General features: G+C 44.7%; 1 protein-coding gene across 1 annotated transcript in view; it reads left to right on the forward strand.

The window, feature by feature from the left end:
* Positions 1-344: 344 nt before the first annotated feature.
* The window catches only part of LOC147614748 (mitochondrial uncoupling protein 1-like), a 39,745-nt gene continuing 17,827 nt past the window's right edge, over positions 345-22,262 (forward strand). The window contains exons 1-4 of the mRNA XM_086780087.1: positions 345-565; positions 3,954-4,172; positions 4,548-4,626; positions 4,876-5,009. Coding sequence (XP_086636213.1) covers positions 458-565; positions 3,954-4,172; positions 4,548-4,626; positions 4,876-5,009 — 540 coding nt within the window. The 5' untranslated portion in view covers positions 345-457. The remainder of the gene's footprint in view (positions 566-3,953; positions 4,173-4,547; positions 4,627-4,875; positions 5,010-22,262) is intronic.

Raw genomic sequence — 22,262 nt, forward strand, 5'->3', positions numbered from 1 at the left:
TTGGAAAAACAGTCCCCTCGTGGATGCACTACAGAAGCTATAATGGAGGCTAGCATCCTGTTGGGGTATCAGATATCTTGGGAACAATTCTGTTTTTTGATGGAAGAAGAGAGATGGGAATTTTTGTGTAAAACTCTGAATGAAGTTGAGAAAGAGTCGTAAATATGGATATTATAGCTCTGACCTGGTTGTGTTACAGTTTCTGAATAGTTATAGTTAATATATATAATTATTATTGATCCCAAAAAGAAAAAGAAAAAGAAAAATAAAAAGAAGAGACGGTAAAGAGAGTGCCTATCCTTAATAGAATAGATTTGGCCTACAAAAGCCTACATGCTTCAACTCTTCTACTTTTACTGTAGGTAGCTAATTCTCCAACGCAACCATTGAGAGAAGCCTTTCAGCATTTCACTTCAGAATCCGCAACAGCAAACCTGTTGAAAAACCTTCACCTACCATGGCTGCTGTTCCTGCTGCCCTTCAAAGCACAACCCCGCGCACCAGGAAACAGATATCTGTCGCCGGTACCTTTGCTAGCAGTGCCTTCAGTGCTCGCTGGGCCGAGGTAAGCTTTCTCTGATCTCGATCTAGGTCACATTTCTCTGAGATTTCTGCAATGTCTGCACTGAAAAAAAATAAAAAATATAAGGCAAGCTTTTCATGTCCTTACACTAGCTGCAATTTTTGCAGTGCTTTTTTTTTTCCTCCCTCGAGGTAAACTATCTATATCCTCTCTAGGTCACGCTTTTCTTCGATTTCTGCAATATTTGCACTGATCCTTTTTTTTTCCAAGGTAAGCTTTCCACGGCCTCAGAAAAAAGCGGTAGAGAAATCGCAGAGAAAATGTAAGGCCATTGAAAGTTCACTTCGTGGGGAAAAAAAGGGCGTACAAACAGCGGAAATAACAGAGAAGAGTGTAAGGCCATGCAAAGCTTACCGCCAAGAGAAAAAAAAAACATTGCAGAAATCGTATACCTTTCTCTTTTCTGCGTCAACTGCCATGACAGTTGAGAAAGCTTTCCATGACCTTTTCTCTTCAAACTTCGAAAATTCAGGGTACACTTTTTACCTTCCTACAGTATAAACGATCTCTAATTTCCAGAGATTCTTAAGCTTTTCCAAGCATTGACAACCATGTCTGGTTTGCAGAAACTACTTTACCATGTAAGCTCTCACTGTTTACAGAGTAGAGAATCTACGAATCAGCTCTATTTATTTCCTCCAAGGATTCATGCTGTGAGCTTGTTGATTGAATGAAAAATCCTGATTTTTGCATTGTGAGGATAGCAAACATTTCTAGTTTCATCTTGCTTTCTTGTCAAAAATTTAATTGAAGGAGATAGCACAGGCAGAAGCATAAACAATAAACATATGAGAGAGTGCAAAAGAGATTGAGAGAGTTGGACAAGATCACCTTTTATAACAGCAGTAAAGCTTTACAATGGCAATGGCCAGCAACTGAGAGTTGAACTATGTGCAAGGGAAGTGGATGAAAGAGTGAATAATGGGGAACTCCTTATATAGTGCAGGAGGAAACTGGCCGATTGTCTCTAGGGCTAACTGACTGGCCCTGGACAAATAAATAGGAGAAAAATCTAGTAAAATCCCAGATAAATAGTAAAGCCCCAAAACACTGAGATGCACAATTCTAACACCCCCTCTGCAGCTCATAGTGTGCAAGAGTCGGAAGAAGATAAGTCGATGAAGATGCAACCATGGACCCTCCAGCACCGCGAATACTGGAATCACCTCGGAGAGAGCATCCGCCAACCTGTTTCCTCGAAACAAGATGCCACCACGAAGAGCAAGGAACTTTGCTTGGCCACAAATTCCTACACAAGTGTGTAGTGAACTCCAAAAATAGATGATGAGTTGCTAGACACACCGTGTCCATAATTCCCAACAGTGGACAAAACACATCACGTTCCAATAGCCTCGAACAATGAACTTGGAACAGATCCAGTTCATAATCTCTGCTGTACCAAAGATAACCAAGTCCTGCCAGATGTCTAATGCTTGGAACTCCAAATCACGGTCCCCATGCAGCAGTAGGTGGAGCTGTAATCAGCTCCCTTTCCCGCCCACAAGCCTCTTCTGGTTGGAAGCACATGGGGGAAAACTGCATGTGTACTAGAGAAGCATACCATCTGGGGTCTCCTGGGCCGGAAGCATACCATCTGGGGTCTCCTGGAGCCCTAGAAGTGGTACTAGAATCTGTATCACTATCCTGTGGCGTGTCTTTGCCTTTTCTCTGAGATGAAGCCTTGCCCTTGGTCTTGTCCTTCTTCTTGGACAAACAATCCTTGGACAGATGTCCTCTTTTCCCGCAACAAGAGAAACAATGACTCTAACGTGCCTGGTCAGAATTGTTGATTGACACCTTCAATTTACCCTGGGAGATGAGAATGGACTCCTCCAAAAGTAGGGAGCTAAGATCATCAAAATTCAACTGAGTGGATGTGACCTGGCACCGCAAAGATCGAGAAATAACATCATAGTCCGGAGGAAGCTTGGTGAGGATAAGAGCAGTCAACTGAGAAGAGGACAAAGCAGTACCCATAGCTAGTAACTGGTCATGGATTGGCCTTCATGAGAAAAGACTGCATGGAATTGCTTTCAAGGAAATAACAAGTCGTAGAGCTGTCCCTGGAAGGTAACTGCCCTCATCGATAAAAGAGATCCTCCAATTTTGACCATACTTGATGAGCACTGGTGAGAGTTTGCACTGCCGGTGAGACCTCCTCGGTGATGGTCCGCGTAAGCACAGAATGTGCCTTCGAGTCTTGATTCTTCCAGTCTTGTAATTGCACAACAAATTCATCCTCCTGATCCTTAGTCCACCGCCTAGAGTTTTGAGGATGCTCAGGCTTCCTTTCAGTGCCCTGAACAATGTCCCACAAACCCTTGTGGATGAACAAGATCCGCATCTGAAGCTTCCAATGAGCATAGTTGGGTCCTTTCAACTTGTCATCCTTGTTCGTAAGGGGGGAGCCATATCCACAGCAACAAAGAACAAATCTCAGCTCTCAAACACTTCTCTCAAGTGCTTTCCAACGAAGCAAGGCACCAGGAACAATTAACTCCCTCTCAAACTGTAGAGAGGAGGAGGCAGGACAGCAGCAAAACAGTCCAAGAGCCGTCGGGAACCTCCTATCGGAAGGGCAGGGACTCGTGGAGGAAGAAGACAATGTAGGGCCACTTGTCTGGCAGCACCAAATGCAAAGAACTCACCAAAAACACATGCTGTAGAAGAAAATGCAGCTAGAACGCTTCAAAAACTGCCTCTGAAGAGCAAAACACAGCTTGTAGGGCTGGCCGACAGCAACCAGAAGAGGGCTGGACCAGAAATGCAGCAAGGTACTGAAGCACATCTCCTGCATGGGACTGATCTACAGACGGAGAAGTGATGAAAACAAAATGCACAGCAAAGTGGGTAGATTTGTAGAGTTTGGAGCAGCTTATATGATACCATGAATGAGATAGCATTGGCGGAAGCATAAACAGTAAACATATGAGAGTGCAAAGGAGATTGAGAGAGTTGGACAAGATCACCTTTTATAACAACATTAAAGCTTTACAATGGCAATGGCCAGCAACAACTGAGAGTTGAACTATGTGCAATGAAAGTGGATGAAAGAGTGAATAATGGGGAACTCCTTATATAGTGTAGGAGGAAACTGGCCGACTCTCTCTAGGGCTGGCTAACTGACTGGCCCTGGACAAATAAATGGGAGAAAAATCTAGTAAAATCCCAGATAAATAATAAAGCCCTAGAACACTGAGATGCACAATTCTAACAGTAATTCCCTTCTCTATAAGCATTAAAAAGCCTATCGGCTCAAAATCGTACAACTAATATGCAGTACGAAATTGAACAAAACAAAAAATCAAATTCTTAACCGGAAATGACGTACAAGGCTACGTTCTAACTATTCTCATCTCATGTTTGTCAGACATGCACCATTCCTCTTGACACAGCTAAAGTCAGGTTGCAACTACAAGGAAAAGCACTGCAAGGTGATGAGGCGGCAGCACTGAAGTATCGTGGGATGTTTGGCACAATTGCAACCATCGCACAGGAGGAAGGCCTAAGGTCTCTCTGGAATGGTTTAGTTCCCGGATTGCATCGTCAATGTCTGTTTGGAGACTTACGGATTGGTCTTTATGAACCGGTATGGTATTACTATGCTTTTATGAATTGCCACAATATTCGATTTTGCTTTTGGTTGTTGAATTATGCTGTCGATAAAAAATTCAAGTGTTGTTAAGGCGGAGCAAGATTGGCTGATCTTAGCCTACACTGTACAGGCGTGTCGAAGTTTGCACGTAGTGTTTTGATGATTGTTTGTTAGTTTTTATATATTAAAGATTGTTAGTTTTTATATATTAAATATTATCAATTGTCTCCTCTTGCTGGTTTCTCAGAGCAATCTAGGCGTAAGGTTGAAGGATTTTATTATGGCTTTAACAAAAATATGTGTGCATCTATTGATAATATGCCTGTTTGCTTTCCGCTTTTTGTTGACAATTATTTTGCCTGTTTTCAGGTAAAGAGCTTGTATGTTGGGAAAGATTTTGTTGGAGATGTGCCGTTGCACAAATTTTTTTTAGCAGGTCTAACGACAGGTATGTAATAGCTTGTGAAGGTTTAAAAAGGGTGAGGGCTATCAATGATCTTGTTGTAACAGCTTTTGTTGTCGATTCACATGAAGTGAGCATAGGCAAAATCTTGATAATTTCTGGTGATATATGCCAGTATGTATGAAGATGCTTGAGGTAGGTAATATGTGCTGGTGTGTGCATTTTCATCAGAAGTGCTGCTGTGATGTGCACCAGTTTACTGATGCCCACCCATTGTTTTGAGTATTTCTTCAGGTGCGCTTGCTATCACTGTTGCAAGTCCCACAGATCTGGTAAAAGTTAGGCTTCAGGCAGAAGGGAAACTTCCCCCAGGAGTCCCTCGCAGATATAGTGGAGCAATGAATGCATATTCCACAATTGTAATGCAGGTTCTGATTTTCTCTATCTATTTTTTCCATCACACTTCTTGTGAATCTTTACAATCATTTTCAAGCTCCGTGACAAATAATAATGTATTGGTTAATTCTAGCCAGAAATCTGCAAAGCTTCGGCTTTCGATTGTCAAAAACCCTACAGCATACTCTATATCAACAAAGTTTGTATTGAATGCATGCTTTCTACTTGTGGCGAGTTGCTGAGTAGATGATTGATTGAGCGTGCTTCTCTATGGACTCGGGACTTCAAAAGAGAGAAAATGACTATTATGTACAGTAGAGTAGGGAGAAAGGTTATGCAGAACAAGTATCTCAATGTTAGAATTTGCCGATTCTATGGGCAGCGCCCAATGTAATTTGTGTGGTGTGGACACTTATTAAAGTGTCAATGTAAGGTGTGTACACCTAGTGTCTTAGAAACTTAAAGTAGTGACACTAGGCTCTAGAGTAAAATAAACCTAACTTTAGTTAGTTGGTGGAAGGCTGGTTAGGTCAACCCTTGACCTAAACATAAGTTGTACTTTCACTCTATCTTTTGTACTAGTAAGCTCACTCTCTTGCTGTCATTGTCTCTCCTCTCTCTCTCCATAGCTGGCTGCCATTTTCCAACATTTGGTATCAGAGCAGCTCGTACGCGCGGATTCCGTTCAGCCACCGTCAGCCGGTGCCATCCCGCCCAAGGTCCTACTGCTGCCAGCTTGGTTCTCAGCTCGAGGAAGAGTTTTCAGCTGCTGTGAGGTGCTGCTGAAGTGGAGGAGGAGCTGTAGCTGAGCCGTCTCTTGTCTACTCCAAATCTGTCCATTTGCTCCAGATCTGTCCAGCTCAGTCATCTGCTCCAGATCTGCTGATTTCAGCCTGCGCGCAGTCCTGCACGCAGCCCGAGGAGCTGCTGTTTTGGAAGAGCTGCTGTTGTTTTCAGCTCTGCCCGCCATTTTCTCAGCTCTACCCGCCATTTTCTCAGTCCTGCCCGCCAATTTCTGCAAACCCTAAAAAGTGCAGAAGCCCTAATTTTCAGATTTGGGGTTTTCTCAAAATTTCTGGAATTTCCAGTCTATTTCAGCCATCTCTTCTCGAATCTCAGCTCGTGCTGCCCAAAAATTTGGGGCTTTTCAGTTTTTTTGGATCCGGCACGCATCACGAGGCAGATTTCAACTGCTGTTCACTGCTGACACGCATCCCGAGGCGACATTTCTGCAGAAATTCCAGCTGTAAGGTACAAATTTCTTCGATTTCTTCGAAATTTTTAGAAAGAAATTTGGGGCTTTTGCCCGACACGCACTCCAAGGCAAGCAACAAGCAGTACAGCAGCATTTAATTGCTGTTACAGTCAAATTGGGCACAGAATTTTGGGAAAATTCAGTAAATTTTGGTAAGAATCAGCATTAAGTTGCTGTATTTTGTACTTTTGTGGGCACACATTTCGAGGCGGGTGTGGTACAGCAGTATAGTGCTGTAATTTACTGGCTGAGTGCTGATTTGGGTGGCATTGTGCACACTTTGGCATTTGAGTGACAGTTTGGTACTTGTTTCTTAATCCCGTGGGGGATTTTGGTACTTTGAGGAGTATACTCTATACTTCAGCATTGAAGTATTTGGCTGCAGATTTTTGTCTATCATTGACAGCATGGCACGTCAGGGGAATAATGATCAGAGCAACATCCTTGGTGTCCTCACTCAGGAGGACAAACTTGATGGCTCAAACTACCCACTGTGGAGTTTTATGGTCCGTAACCTTCTTGTGGCGAAGGACTTGTGGGACTATGTTACAGGTGATTTGCAGCGATTAGGAGGTCTTGCACCTACACCTCAGCGTAACGCTCGAGGACAGGTTGCTGGTGCTGCTGGTGATGGTATTGGTGCTGCTACTGCTGCTGCCCCTCCTCTCCCTCCTACCGAGGATCAGAGGAAATGGGACTCAAAAGATGCACAGGCACTTTCTTTGATTGCCTTGTCAGTGAAAAGGGCAATTATTCCGCACATTCGGTCTTGTAAGACCTCAAAATCAGCATGGGATGTACTTGAGCGTATGTTTGCAGCACGCAATGAGGCCAGGATATCCTATCTCCGCAGAGAGTTGGCCAATGTATTATGTGACCATGGATGAAGGTGATAGCATGACAGAGCACCTTACTCACATACAGGATTTGCATGAGTAGCTACTCAATGTCGATGAGGTCATTCAGGATGCTGAATTGGTAAACATCACACTGAACTCTCTTCCAGAGTCATATCTTGGTTTCCACACCTCTTTGATGTTGTCTTTGAGGGGGGGGCAGCAGCCTCTTACATTTGTGGAGTTGGAAGGCCTCTTGCTGAAAGAGGAACAGACTCGGAAGAATGTGGCATTGCGTTCAGGTGATGTGGCTATGCTTTCCAAGTTCAAAGGCAAAGGAAAAGTCAAGCAAAATGTAAAAAATCAGCAAAAGGGTGATGCTGGACAGCCATCAAATAAGGTTGTCCAAGACACAGAAAAGACTAAAAAGAAGGGGAAATGCCATTATTGCAAGAATCCCGGTCACTATATCGATGAATGCAGAAAGAGATTGGCCAAAGAGAAGAAAAAGAACTCCGGTTTGGCTGTCCAAGAAACATCAGCCAGCAAATCTACTGATGATGATACTTCAGCCAACTTTGTAGAGGAGGACTATGCATTTCTCACATGCAGTTATGATTCTTCAATGGCTGATTCAGCATTTAATGCTGCTGAAACATAGCAAACATGGTATTTTGACAGTGGGGCGCCAAAGCACATCACTTCCAGGAAGTGTTTGTTTACCTCTTTGCATTCAGCCCCTGCTGGGAAGCGTGTTACACGTGCGAACAGCAGCAGTTATGATGTACGTGGCATTGGGACAGTCACTATTACTGCTGCAGATGGTTGTGATTTCATGCTTCTAGATGTCTTGTTTGTACTTGGCATTACAAAGAACTTGTTGTCTATCTTTGCTTTTAATAAGCATGGCTTTCAGGTCATCTTTGAGGATGACAAATGCATTGTTAGAGACAGAGAGATGGATTATGCACTTAGGCTGTCCGGCACCCTGCATAAGGGTCTATTTTTGTTGGATTCATATGACAGACAGTCTCATGATGCTTTAGCAGTCACTACTCTTTCGCCCGCTATTCAAAATGCGGAGCTATGGCATGCCCGCTATGGACACATGAGCTTTGGGAGTTTGATGACCCTTCAGAGGTGTCATATGGTAGATGCATTGCCTCCAGTGGAGACTCCACGCATGTGAGGGATGTATTTGTTAGAAGTCATCTCCTGTCTAGATATATACACCAGGGCCTTTGTTGTGGGTGTGCCCGCCCTTATCAGGTGTTTTATCATTTTTCCTCACTCCCCGTATTTTTCCCCTATTTTTCCCATTTTTTCTGAGGCTTGGGAGGGCTGCCAGAGGGTGCCAAGAGCAGTACAGTGCTGGCCGACTGGGTGTTTATCAGTCGTGGGCACTCTTGCTGCTGGCCGACTGGTTTTCATCAGTCGTGAGCACCAGTTTGCTGGCTGACTGCATTTATGCAGTCGTAGGACCTTTTCTTCAGTCGTGGGCACGTTAGGTGCTGGCCGACTGCCCTCCAGGGAGGTATATATAGGCCCCCAGCCCCCATACCTTATTTGTATCATTCCTCGGGATCTTCTTGTGTATATAGAGCAGAGTTACACGCCTACATCTCTCTCTCTCTTGTGCTGTTTTTCTGCCTGCGTTTTTGCTCTCGTGTTCCCAGATTTGGTCATCATCTCCGCTGCGTATTCTGACATGGTATCAAAGCCCTAGGCTCTAGATAGGTCTTGGGATTTGTGAAAGCAAGAGGGGGCTGTTTTGTGGCTGATTGGTGGACTGTTTTGGACTGTTCGGGAAGAGGAGAAGCAAGAGGAAGGCGGGCTGATTTGCTGGACAGCCACTTGCAGGTATCAGTTCTTCTTTGTTCCCACCCACCCACCCTTTTCAGAGTACATCCCCGCAATGGCAGATGGCCATCATGTTGCTGTCACATTTGCCCTCTTCGTACTCAGCATTCTACTCGTCGTTGATTACCAGTGGCAGGCTCAGCACCATCACGTGGGAGGAGCCTGTGCCCATGGTCCTAGACCAGGAGGAACGATTCACGAACCCTCCTCAGGGTGGAGGTTCGGAGGCCTTTACTGGCCAACGGTCGAAAGGCCGTAACTCGGGCAAAGGGAAGGCTTCATCGGAGAAGTCTTCTGAGAAGAAGTCCGACGCTGACCGCGAGAAACTGAAGGCAGAGAGGACCTGTAATGATTGTGGCGAGAAAGGCCACTACTGGAGGCAGTGTCCCAAGCGGAAGACCGAGAAGGGTGAAGACTCCTCAGCAACAATCATGAAGACTCCGGCTTTTGTGCACCTGGAGGTGATGGACACCGATGCTTCATTTTCTTCGGGCAGGGAGAAGATTGGAGGACTCTCCGCAACGGATACTCGGGAGTGGATTCTCGATAGTGGTGCTTCCAGGCACACGACTCCTTCCCGTTCTGGTTTACAGGATCTCTGCAGGCTTTCTGGTCATATTCTTACTGGGGATACGTCCACTATCCCAGTTCACAGTGAGGGCAGGATGGAGATAGTTCCCGATGGCAGAGGGGGGAAGCATTCCTCCCAGGTGTTGTATGTTCCGGCACTTGGTTTTCATCTGTTGTCAGTGCATCAGGTTTGCAAGACTGGCGTACGGGTGGAGTTTGATGAGCATTTTGTTGCTCTCCGGGACAAAGCAACAGGCCAAGTGGTTTGGGAAGGTGGAGTGGAGAATGGAGTTTACAGGCTTTCAGCACTCTCTCTCCTAGGTCCTCAGGTTTGTGATGAGTGGCAGTCTGGTAATGGCCACTTAAGTGTGGATACGCTGCAGGTGCGGGCTTTCCAAGACCAGATGGTGGATAGCGTACCAGTAGATGGCAGCAATTGGCAGGAACTTTCCAGTACTGATGTTGGTAGTTCTTGTGTTCGTGAGTCAGAGGAAGCTGAACAGGTCACTTATGCTCTGATGTCTCGTAGTGTTCGGGACATAGAACTTCCAGTAGTTGAGGATGTTCTTTCCACGGGGACCTTTCGGAAAGCCAGGCAGGTAGCAGGTGATTACTTGCAGAAGGAGGTGGTTTCTCTAGGCTTTGTGGTTCCGGATTCAGAGGGGGTGGTTGACAGGTTTCATCAGGTTTCCAGGACTTGCTTGTGCACCGTAACAGGTGTTGATCCTTGTGAGCAGTGTGATGTCTCTGCCTGTGACTCAGAAGCTGTATGGTTCATTGATCTGGTTGATGGACACTGGATTGGACGGGAGCTTCCTGATGAGGCAGTTGAGCTCATGGTTGCAGATGTCTCTTTGGGAGGCAGGATTGCGTTTCCTGTGGTTTTTGCGGCATGTGAAGGATCATGGACTCTTTTACACAGGAGGGGATGGAGTCCGACTCCACGGTTGGAGTGACTCAGTTTGGGGAGGAGATCCGGACACGAGGGGATCTACTTCAGGCCCAGGAGCAGTTTTTCGGAGTAGCAAGAGGTTACACTGCAGGTTTGGGCTTCCACTGGAGGAACCCATGGTGATCCAGAGGCACTTTGTTCATGAACAGATCGTTGCTGATGACATCTTGCTGGAGTTCTGTTCGACGGAGGACAGTACGGTGGACCTCTTCACGAAGTGGCTCTCTCAGGATTTGCTCAGGCGGCACCCCAGCTCCCAGTGGTTGGTTACACAGCCAGGAGCTGAGAGGGGGTGTTAGAAGTCATCTCCTGTCTAGATATATACACCAGGGCCTTTGCTGTGGGTGTGCCCGCCCTTATCAGGTGTTTTATCATTTTTCCTCACTCCCTGTATTTTTCCCATATTTTTCCCATTTTTTCTGAGGCTTGCCGACTGGTTTTCATCAGTCGTGGGCACCAGTTTGCTGGCCGACTGCATTTATGCAGTCGTAGGACCTTTTCTTCAGTCGTGGGCACTTTAGGTGCTGGCCGACTGCCCTCCAGGGAGGTATATATAGGCCCCCAGCCCCCATACCTTATTTGTATCATTCCTCGGGATCTTCTTGTGTATATAGAGCAGAGTTACACGCCTACATCTCTCTCTCTTGTGCTGTTTTTTTGCCTGCGTTTTTGCTCGTGTTCCCAAATCTGGTCATCATCTCCGCTGCGTATTCTGACAGTATTTTGGGCAAGATGCATAGGTTTGCCTTCAAAAAGGATGGTGCAGTGCGTGCTGTTCGAAAAATGCAGCTTATTCACTCTGATGTTTGTGGTCCCATGAGGACACGTGCACTTGGAGGTCATCAGTACTTTGTTACATTTATTGATGACTACTCTCGGTATACATGGGTGTATGGGCTGAAGGCAAAATCCGATGTGTTCATGCATTTCAAACATCTTGTTGCAAAGCTTGAAGCTGAAATTGACTTAAAAGTGCAGACACTTTGCACAGATAGAGGGGGGGAGTACATGTCTCGTGCTTTTGAGACATATTTGCTTGATCATGGCATTACGCATCGAGCCATTGTTAGAATGACTCCTCAGCAAAATGGTGTTGCTGAAAGGAAGAATCGGACTCTTATGGAGATGACTCGTTGTATGCTAAAAAGCAAGGGGCTACCTCATAAATTTTGGCTAGAAGGCCTTCGGTGTGCAAATCATGTGTTGAATCGTGCACCCACTAAGGCACTGAAGACGATCACACCGTTCGAAGCTTGGCATGGCAAGAAACCCAAAAGTAGACTACTTTCGGGTGTGTGGTTGCATAGCCTATGCACATGTTCCGAAAGAGCTTCGTGGGAAGCTTGATGACAAGGCTGTAAAATGCATATTTATTGGCTACAGTTCGGAGAGCAAGGGCTATCGCTTGTATGACCCACGCATGAAGAAAGTCTTTGTCAGTAGGGATGTCCTATTTGCTGAAAATGCTCCATTTTCACATGATCAGTTTCAAATGCCAGCCACCCATGACATTGGTGATGTCTTTGAGGGTCTTTTGCCACTTACTTTGGAGTCTGTGCCTGCTGTAAATGGCAGGACAGACTTAATACAGCAAGCAGCAAGCTGTTGCTGCACCATATGCTCCCGAACAGCAGGGTATCGATGATGGTTTGCCACATGCAGTGGAAGAAACAGTACAGCATGAAAGGGCTGCTGTAAATGCAGCCAAAACAGTCCCAAGATGGCTGTTACAGACTCTCCAGGAGAATAAAATGGATGCTCCTATACCTCAACGCACTAGAAGGGCTGCCAGAAATGCAGCAAATGATGCAGGGGGGGCACATTTGATTGATTTTACGGAAGTAGATGATTGTGATGAGCATGTGTTTATGAGCTCACTATTGGATGATGATGAGCCTACTTCCTTGGACGAAGCTCAGCAAGATGTACAGCAGGGTATCGATGATGGTTTGCCACATGCAGTGGAAGAAACAGTACAGCATGAAAGGGCTGCTGTAAATGCAGCCAAAACAGTCCCAAGATGGCTGTTACAGACTCTCCAGGAGAATAAAATGGATGCTCCTATACCTCAACGCACTAGAAGGGCTGCCAGAAATGCAGCAAATGATGCAGGGGGGGCACATTTGATTGATTTTACGGAAGTAGATGATTGTGATGAGCATGTGTTTATGAGCTCACTATTGGATGATGATGAGCCTACTTCCTTGGACGAAGCTCAGCAAGATGTACATTGGATGCAGGCCATGCAGGATGAGTTAGACTCTATTGCCACTAACTCTACATGGGATCTTGTGGATTTACCACCTGGCAAGAAGGCCATTGGCACAAAATGGGTTTTTAAACTCAAACGCAAGGCTGATGGTACAATTGACAGGTACAAAGCACGGTTGGTAGCAAAAGGCTATGCACAGAAGAAGGGCATAGATTATGAAGAAACTTTTGCTCCTGCATCCTGTATGAGTACGGTGAGATGTGTGATTGCTATGGCTGCAAATTATGGTTGGAAAGTACATCAGTTGGACATTAAGACAGCATTCTTGAATGGGGATTTGCATGAGGATGTTTATGTGTCACAACCTCGAGGGTTTGTGGTTAAGGGGAAAGAGCACATGGTATGCAAGCTGCATAAAGCTCTTTATGGTCTCAAACAGGCTCCTCGTGCATGGTACTCCAAAATTGATGCTTATTTGGCTAGCAAAGGGTTCAAAAATAGTCCAACTGCTCCCACTCTATACATTAAGAATGAGGGGGGGGGGACTTGCTGATTATCATTCTTTATGTAGATGACATGCTGCTCACTGGACCTACAAAAGAAAAATTACAGATTTTAAGGCTGAATTAAAACATGCATTTGCTATGTCAGATATGGGCTGCCTACACTATTATTTGGGGATTCAATTCACCCAAAATCAGCATGGTATCATCATGTCACAGTCACAATATGTGGATAAGCTGTTACATAGGTTTAGTATGCAAGATTGCAAACCTATGTGCACTCCTATGGAGCCAGGCTTAAAGCTGTCTATGCATGATGGTGAAGAGATGTCTGATGTTGCAATTTACAGCCAGGCTGTTGGCTGTCTTATTTATCTTTGCAACACACGCCCTGACATTCAGTATGTAGTATCTCAGGTGAGCAGGTATATGCATAGCCCACGGACCATACATTGGCAAGCTGTTAAGCGGATCTTCAGATATTTGCAAGGTACTCAGTCACATGCATTATTATTTCCTAGGGGGGGAGACTTGCACTTACAGGCTTACAGTGATTCAGATTGGGCTGGTGATGCAGACACTAGGCAGTCTACTAGTGGACACTGTTTCTTTCTAGGCCGTTCATGCATTTCATGGCTAAGCAAGAAACAGCCTACAGTGGCTACCTGAGTACAGGGCAGCCTTCATGGCAACAGTGGAATGTGTATGGTTGCGCACATTGTTGGCTGATCTACATTTACCGATGGAGGGTCCTACACCCATTCTTTCTGATAGTCAGAGTGCTATTGCAGTAGCACGAAATCCTGTGTTTCATGCTCGCACGAAACACATAGAGGTGCATTACCATTATGTCAGAGAGAGAGATGCTATGCAGGAGAGATCAGCTTGATGTATGTACCCACACAGAAAAATGTTGCAGACATTTTCACCAAGGCACTACCACGCGAGAAGTTTGAGGCTTTTCGAAAGTCCTTAAACTTGTTACCCTTTGGTGATTGATCATCCTTGTACTTCACCACATTGGCACTGCAGGGGGGTGTTAGAATTTGCCGATTCTATGGGCATCGCCCAATGTAATTTGTGTGGTGTGGACACTTATTAAAGTGTCAATGTAAGGTGTGTACACCTAGTGTCTTAGAAACTTAAAGTAGACACTAGGCTCTAGAGTAAAATAAACCGAACTCTAGTTAGTTGGTGGAAGGCTGGTTAGGTCAACCCTTGACCTAAACATAAGTTGTACTTTCACTCTTATCTTTTGTACTAGTAAGCTCACTCTCTTGCTCTCATTGTCTCTCCTCTGTCTCTCCATAGCTGGCTGCCATTTTCCAACACTCAAATGTTCATTAGAGGTCATGGCTCCGTTTTAATCTACCTATTAATTACTGAGGCAGCGTGATTAATTTCTAAGCTATACCTTGGTCAAGTTTCGAACCCTTCTTACAAATGGATCCACCCTTCCCACCTTTCTTACAAGAGTGGCATGGGTTGGGATGAGTTGAGGTGTGCAGCTTTAACACCAACTATCAACACACCCTTGCTGATTGCTATCGCATATTAGAAGTTTATAACCTTTATTTGGGCTTTTGTTTGCCCTCTTAATAGGGCAAGCTTTGTTTAATCAAGTTCCCTTCTTGCTATTGCAGGTGGCTTCAATAGCGCAGATTACTTTTTTTTCATACTAAAACCCTATAACATTACTTAGCTATGGTTCTTGATTCTTTTTTTTTTTGAATACTCTTTGAGTATGGGATTTAAAATCTTGTAGTATATCACATAATCAAGTGTTTTAACAATAGGGGATGATAACATTGTGATAGATCCATAGAGTGCCATTACTAAAACACTTTAAGCTAGTATTCTAGGACTACAGCTTTAGAAAAAGCTTTCAGTGCTTTTTCTAATTTATCTCTTTCAGAGGAAGATATGACTCGGCTTTTTAAGCCCACCTCCATGTTTATGTGTCTCTGTGTGAGTCAAGGGTTCTCTACCTGGGATGTCTCTCGAAATCTGAATTAAATAAACCCTGTGTGTGTTTTCTCTTTTATATATGTTTGTAATGCCTTGTTTTATAAAAGGCTCCATTCCTATACTATCCTTGCCGAGATCTTCAAGGGGGGGGGGGGGGGGAATGATCTTCTCTGCACTAAGCTTTGCTGAACAATTCCATCAAATAGCTAGGCACTTGTTGTTAGAGCACAACCCTAGCCGAGGTACCATCAAGTAACACATGCATGTCCCATACCATGCACCCCAATCCCCCTTTGGATTGTTACATGCGTAGAGATGTATGCTTGATTACATCTTGACTCCTAATTAACAATGATATTAATTACATAATCCCATAGCTGCAAATACACATGAAATATTGACCTAATCAATTATATATTGCAAAAGATGAATACTGCATCGTTCTTAGCCTTTTGTGAAGGCTGTCCCAAATCAGTCTTTAGCTGAAAATTACTTTTGGCTTTTCCCTTGCCCTTGCCTTGGGCAACAAAAGCCCCATCCCTGCCATGCATGATGGAAGATTCGTTCTTCCGATTTTGCTCAACCTGTAGCAACAAACCAACTAGCTCTTCAAACAAGATTGGTTCTAGGTTTCCTCGCATAGATAGAGTGAGCGATGTGTCGAAATTCAGGTAAGTTTCTGGCAATGATGATAATGTCCTGAAGAACTAACTCCTTTTCAGGAATGACCTCATCAATGTTAAGCAACTGCTTTCGAAGATCTTGAATCTTTATAAGATAATCAGCCATGTTGTCCCCATGTTCCATGGACACATTTTCCAACTCCCTTTTAAGAAAGGCAACTTTGGCCTCATTCTTAGCCTGATACATGGTCTCCAATATATTCCATTCTGATATGTGGTATTATTGATCGCTTTATTGACAAAGTGATAAAAGCCATCGCTTGGGCATCACGAGTATCCCATCTCTTCTCCTCTTGTGAGGAAGGAGCAGGTGCTGCAACTTGCTAAGCACTATGGCTAGGTGTGTTAGGTGCTATGTTTGTAGAGCATACATCTTCATTGGATACATAACCCCATAAACCTTTGGCCACAAGAAGGTTTCGGACCATGAAACTCCATAGGAAGTAATTACTACCATCCAGTTTGTCCTCTTAGGACAAAACCTTGAATATAGTAGTTGTATTCCTAGCCATAATGTTGAAATCTCTCTCCAAGAGATATGCAAACACGTGCAACTAAGTATTTTATAAAAAGCACTTGCAATCACAAGTTCTTGAGCAAACTTTTTGTTTCTAATACACGGCTGCAATAAATGTTTGGAGTGTCTTGATGACACGTGCAATCCAAATCCCTGCACATTCACTGCACAAACATCCAAACAAGGTCTGTAGAATGAAAAGCCCCAAATTTTTGTTCGCCAGTGAGCTGGATGATGTGCCAATTGCACACAAATGCGAAAAGCCCCAAACTTTTAATACATTGTTGGGCTGAATTTTGTGCCAATTGCAGAGAAATCGCAAAGCACCAAATCTCTGTGTACCCTGTACCATCAATCGTGCAATTGCACAGAAATTGCAAAAGCCCAAATCTCTGTGTACCCTCTAACATCAATTGTGCAATTAAGCACAAATCTCAGAAAAGCCCCAATTTTTTTTTACTCAACCTTGCACCTGGAATCTTGCAGTGCACTATTGCCTACACCTAGAATTATGCACTGAAGCATGTAATTCTCAAAAACCCCAAAACAGAAATCTAAAGTACCTGCTGGAGGGGGACGGGTGGGCGATTGTCGTAACAAAGAAGTTGCAAAGTAGCAACTTTGAAGGTGTTATGCTGAAGTGAGGCAGCGAAGCGATTGATGTTTGAGTGCGGCCAGCTAACAGAGGGCGAAGGCCAACCTTGGAGCAGTCAACTAGCTGAAGAATGGCAAACACTCACCCAAAGGCTGTGGTAACACCGTCGCTGCTTGAGAAGGCGGCTTGGAAGGGGCGAGCCGTGACGGTTGAATAGGATCAGGCGATGAAGGTGACCGACGGCGAGCACAAAAGCTAGACCTACGAAATTGTGACGGAGACGGCTTGCTGGAGTCGGACGAGGAAATCGATGGAACAGCACATAGAGGGATGATGGACGGCGAAGCGGTATGACAAAAGTAGCCCGAAGAAAAACAACAAATCCGGTCTTGTCACATAAGGCACAAAGTGGACAAAGCTCTGCCCACTATGATACGACGAGCGTGCCGCTTGTAGGTGGAGGCGGAGGAGGACATCCCCGCACTAGTGCCACCGGGTTGGCCTGCCAAATTGGGTGGTAAGCGGTAGGGACAATGAAGGTGGTGGAAGCAACGTTGGACAGAGGCTTCGGGTCGGCCGCCGCCTAGTCATGCACGAATGGATGGACCCATCGTTTGTGTGATGGTAAGCCGACAACAAAGCTCTGAGCTGCAGCTACACAGTTAGGGTTGGCACAACAACGCACTCACACACAGTGAAGCAAATACACAGAACACCCAAGATGCAAAGAATAGGATTGCATTGGAATATTTGATCTCCAAGAGGAAAAACCGAAAGGGAAAAAGTGCCCTTTTCACATGTGTACTCATATCATATATACCAGGCTCGAAACCCTTGAGCAAGTTTCCGTATCGCTTGAGCAAGGCTATGGAATTGGAGTTGGACTACCAACTCCAAGAATTGTTGGAATCATGTTTCATACATTCCAATGTGTCCCCATTTGCAACACTGATCCTTTTTGTCAAGAAAGAAGGATGGATCTTCTAGACTTTGTGTGGATTATCGTGCTCCGAACAAGCTGACAGTTAAAAGCAAGTTACCGATGCCTTAGATTGATTATATCATAATGGAGCCAAGGTGTTTTTCGAAGCTTGACCTAAAAGGTGGATATCGTCAAGTATGGATTGAAGAAGGAGACATCGCGAAGACAACCTTCCGCATTGAACGGGCCCACTACGAGTATATGGTCCTACCCTTCAGTTTGACGAATGCCCCGGCGAAATTTAACCACATGATGATGCGTGTGTTCAAGAAAGCGGTTCTTCATTTTCTTGAATGACATATTGGTTTTTTCAGTTACAGTTGAGCAACACAACATTGACATAGAATGATATCCAATCATTTGTGGGAATTCGCCATGCATATTCCACCCACATCGACAAGTTCTCAAACCTCTCGCAACCCTCACAAATATGGTCAAGGGTATCAAGACCCATAGACAACACATCCACATACTCCGCATGGACTCCAAGCTTTCAAGAACCTCAAGGTTGCTTTTGTAGAGGCCCCTTGTTTAGCACTTGCCTTGTGGGATGATCTATTTCAAGTAATCACCGATGCCAGCAACATCGCCATTGGAGCTGTGTTACAACAAAATGATCATCAAGTGCTTACATGTCTCCTAAGTTGATTCCTGCAGAGAGATTACTTAGTCTATGATTGGGAACTCCTTCCCATGACCCAAGCCCTAATGCATTGGAAACATTTTCTATATGGGTGTTATTTTGAGGTTTGCACTGATCATCACTACATTGTGTTGGCTTCAAACGATACCACGTGCGCAATGGAGTGATTAGTAGCACCGTTGGAGCTAGATCTTCTAGCAATTTGGTTGTAACATGTAACGGAATCATGTATAGATGAAAGGATCCTATCACACAAACTCTCACATCGCCTTCTGGATCTTGAGTTTCGTGAATCTTTAGCAATTCACTTTATCACTTCAAACTTTAAGAGATAGAGAGAGAGAGATAGCGATCTAGATTCTATACACAGTATGGGGTCCCAATTACCCACTGAAGGGCTCCCTTCTATTGCTAGGAGTACTTGCTTTATTTCTTTGAAGAGAATGATTGCAGGACTGACGTTGAGACTGTAGATGAGCCAAACGCAAGACCTTCAGAAGACCAAGAGTAGGGCTGACTGCACGTTGTTGTAGAAGCACCAATGATGACCAATCTCGATGCCAATGCACTCTTCCAAGGGGTTGTAGGAATGTCACATGCACTTTGCACTATAGTGCATGGTGACAAGATGGCTCATCATCATTAGTGCAACATTGTATAGTATTAGTACCCTTTAGGATGATATTTGTCGTATGCCGTGATCCCATTGTAATCCTGAGTCCAAGATATGTTAGGCACGAGCTACGTAGGTCATTCCTCAGCCATAGTGAGTGAGTGAGTGAGTGAGTCAAGTCCCTTAACCCACTTGGAGAGAATCATTTATGCATGTAGAGTCAATAGAAACCTTAAGGTTTGCATTAGAAAGCATTCTACATATTGCATATCATTCATCCATTGCACATTGACCATTGCAGAAGCCTTGAAATAACATTTGGTATTTTTAGGATATTTATTAGCATTTATCTGGCATTTTTTTCATATTTCTAGCATTTAATTCCATTATCCATGATAAACAAGTCGTGTAGCAATTTATGCTACAGTCGGCCAGCATTAAATGCCATCCGACCAGCTCATAGTTAGTTGCTTTGCACCATTCCTGAAAGAGTGCACAAAGCGGAAGCAGAGTGGCACTAGAATGTGTTGAACAGAGAGTGCAAGGGAGAGAGAGATATGGAGAAAACTATGCTGAATATACTGAAGCAAAACAGTCCCAAGCAAGAGACACTATAAGTCTCATAAGTGAGGGAGCAAAATATGTACAAGACTGAATGAACAATGAGAGGCCATCACCCACTATTTGTAGTAGAGGTAAGCTGGCCGACTGGAGCTGCAAAACAGGGTGGCTGGAGCTACTGGACAGGCCGACTGGAAAATGCCAGAAAAGTTGGGAAAAATCTCAAAAAAATACTAGAAAAAGGGGTGGCTAGCCCACAAGCAAGGGCCATGCAAAAGGGACCAAATGGGCACCATAAAAGAGCAGAATCTGGGGATGAATGTGCTAACAATTCCATCCATCATCTCATAATTCAGCAGTCAAGCATCAAGCGTTAGAGCCGTCAGCCTAAGGAGCATCAACGATTGACCATTCAGTATCTAGAGCTTCAGCCATCAGCGTTTTCAGCCAGCGTTTCATCCTACAGCATCTAGGAGCATCTACGCATGTGCACTCAGCTTCCATCAACAAAACGTATCAGCTCCCAGCATTCAGCCCATCAGAAGACGTGCGTTTTTTGCATAGAGATAGTTGCTATATCGATGAGGTTGAAGCTGTGTAAACACGAACATAAATCAATGCTACTTCCGCTCCCTTGCAGATAGCTTTGTCAGAATATGCAACGGATGAAACCGGCCTCTGGTAGAAACCAAAGTGCGGTAGACTAGTAGTCACCCTTCCACTTGTAGTCCAGATATAAAAACAAATTTAATTTGGAGCTAGAGTGCCCCAAATCTGAAATGAAACGGACACCTGTTGGTCCCAAAGCTTGGCGCCCCTTTCGGTATTTCTTTATTCAAATTCAAAAAGATGTAAAGCTGAGTACAATACAACCAGCCAGGAGAAATACACCTGTATGTCCAATATGGCAGCCCACAAGACCTCTTAGCACAGAGGATTCACACACAGATCTGTGTCCCACAAAAGCAACACTCTGTGTTTCCCTCTGATCAGCCAAGACCATTCAACAGGGCAGCCTTGAGCACACATCTGGCATATCTCAAGTACATGGTTCCACAATTCAGCACAAACATACATCCACTGTCCAATCTCTGTTTCCACCCTTTCAATCTGCCATACCCCTCCTCTCACAAGGGGCCAAAAAGCACAACTCTGCAGCAGACATAAGCCAATGGAAAGAAAGAAAGATGGACAAGTTCAGAGCTTACCAAATCAGCACGTGGTTCTGCACTTGTGAGGCCAATCGTACCAGTCTGTACTTGCCTTCCTGCAACCACTTGACTGATGTACCAAATAAACTCTGGGAAAGCTTTGCCTGCAGCTGGAGATGCACTGCTCCCTACTGTTCAGGTCTGAACAGATCTGCAACCAACTGTACCTGCCCGCACAGGTCAGTAGAATCCTACTGTACCTGTCCGTACAGTTTCTACAGGCGCCTGTATTGTACTGGTCAGTACCAAACAACAGCCGCCTGCTGACTGTATCTGTCAACGCAGCTTGCACCTGTCCTGTCCAGCGTCGCCTGCGCCTGTCTTGTTCGTACAACTGTACCAGCAGTCGTACAGCTGCCATGTGGACTGTATCTACAGCTGTACCTGCCTGCGCTGCCTGAAACTGCAACTGCAGCTGCCTGCAACAGCCAGCAAACAGCAGAGTATTAGCCGTCTGACGTGCTGCAACCGTACACAGTACCTGCTGTCCGTACAGAGCTGTACGGCATGTTCTTCAAAAAGTCCAGCAAAAAACAGCAGCCAAACAGTCGACAGTCTTCTTCTCTTTTCCACGCTTGAGAACTTGCACGTAGGTTACACGCCTCCCAAAAAGCAAGAGAGAGAGAGATGAGAGAGGCGTGTAACTCCAAAAGTGGAGTGGCCTCTCTCCCAAAATTATCCTAGGACCCAACTTTAATAAACATTAAAGTTCCTTAGGCCTAGGGGCAACCCATGAATAAAACATTAAAATATTAATGTTTTTTGGTCCCCCTTCACACCTGGAGCTGTCCACACATCATTATCTCTGTCCGGGCACCCCAAATGTGAATCATTTAATATTTTTGCTCAGCAACCACCATGCCCACACTTGTGCTGTTCCATTTTCACAGGGTCATGACATACCCCCCTCTTGAAAAATGGCAAGCGTCCTCGATTGCATTCTGGTGATACAGCAAAATATCCAAAGTGAAATATACAATATGGCAAGATCAGCGTCCCAATCTCTCTAAGCCATGCACATGTAACATCATTCACTGCAAACCAATGGCGTAGTAGTAGTCCAAGTTGTATACCACTGTGAACCATACACAACCACAACATCCAATGTGACTAGTACACATATATCATAGAAGTCCCATAAATAGATGTACTGTCAGCCATCTGTACCTTCGGGTGAGACAAAAACTGCACCAAGCGACCTCTAGATGTCATCTGAGCTTGTCTGTATCAAGGGAGTGGAGGTGCTACCCCCCTCTTGAGCATCATGCAATGCTCCAGACCCATGCTCTGCTGAACGTGAATGAGCCATAACAAGAGTCGGCTC

The sequence above is a fragment of the Cibotium barometz genome, chromosome 41 (assembly GCF_041138505.1).
Source record: "Cibotium barometz isolate CiBa-2024 chromosome 41, ASM4113850v1, whole genome shotgun sequence".
NCBI classification, from domain to species: Eukaryota; Viridiplantae; Streptophyta; class Polypodiopsida; order Cyatheales; family Cibotiaceae; genus Cibotium; species Cibotium barometz.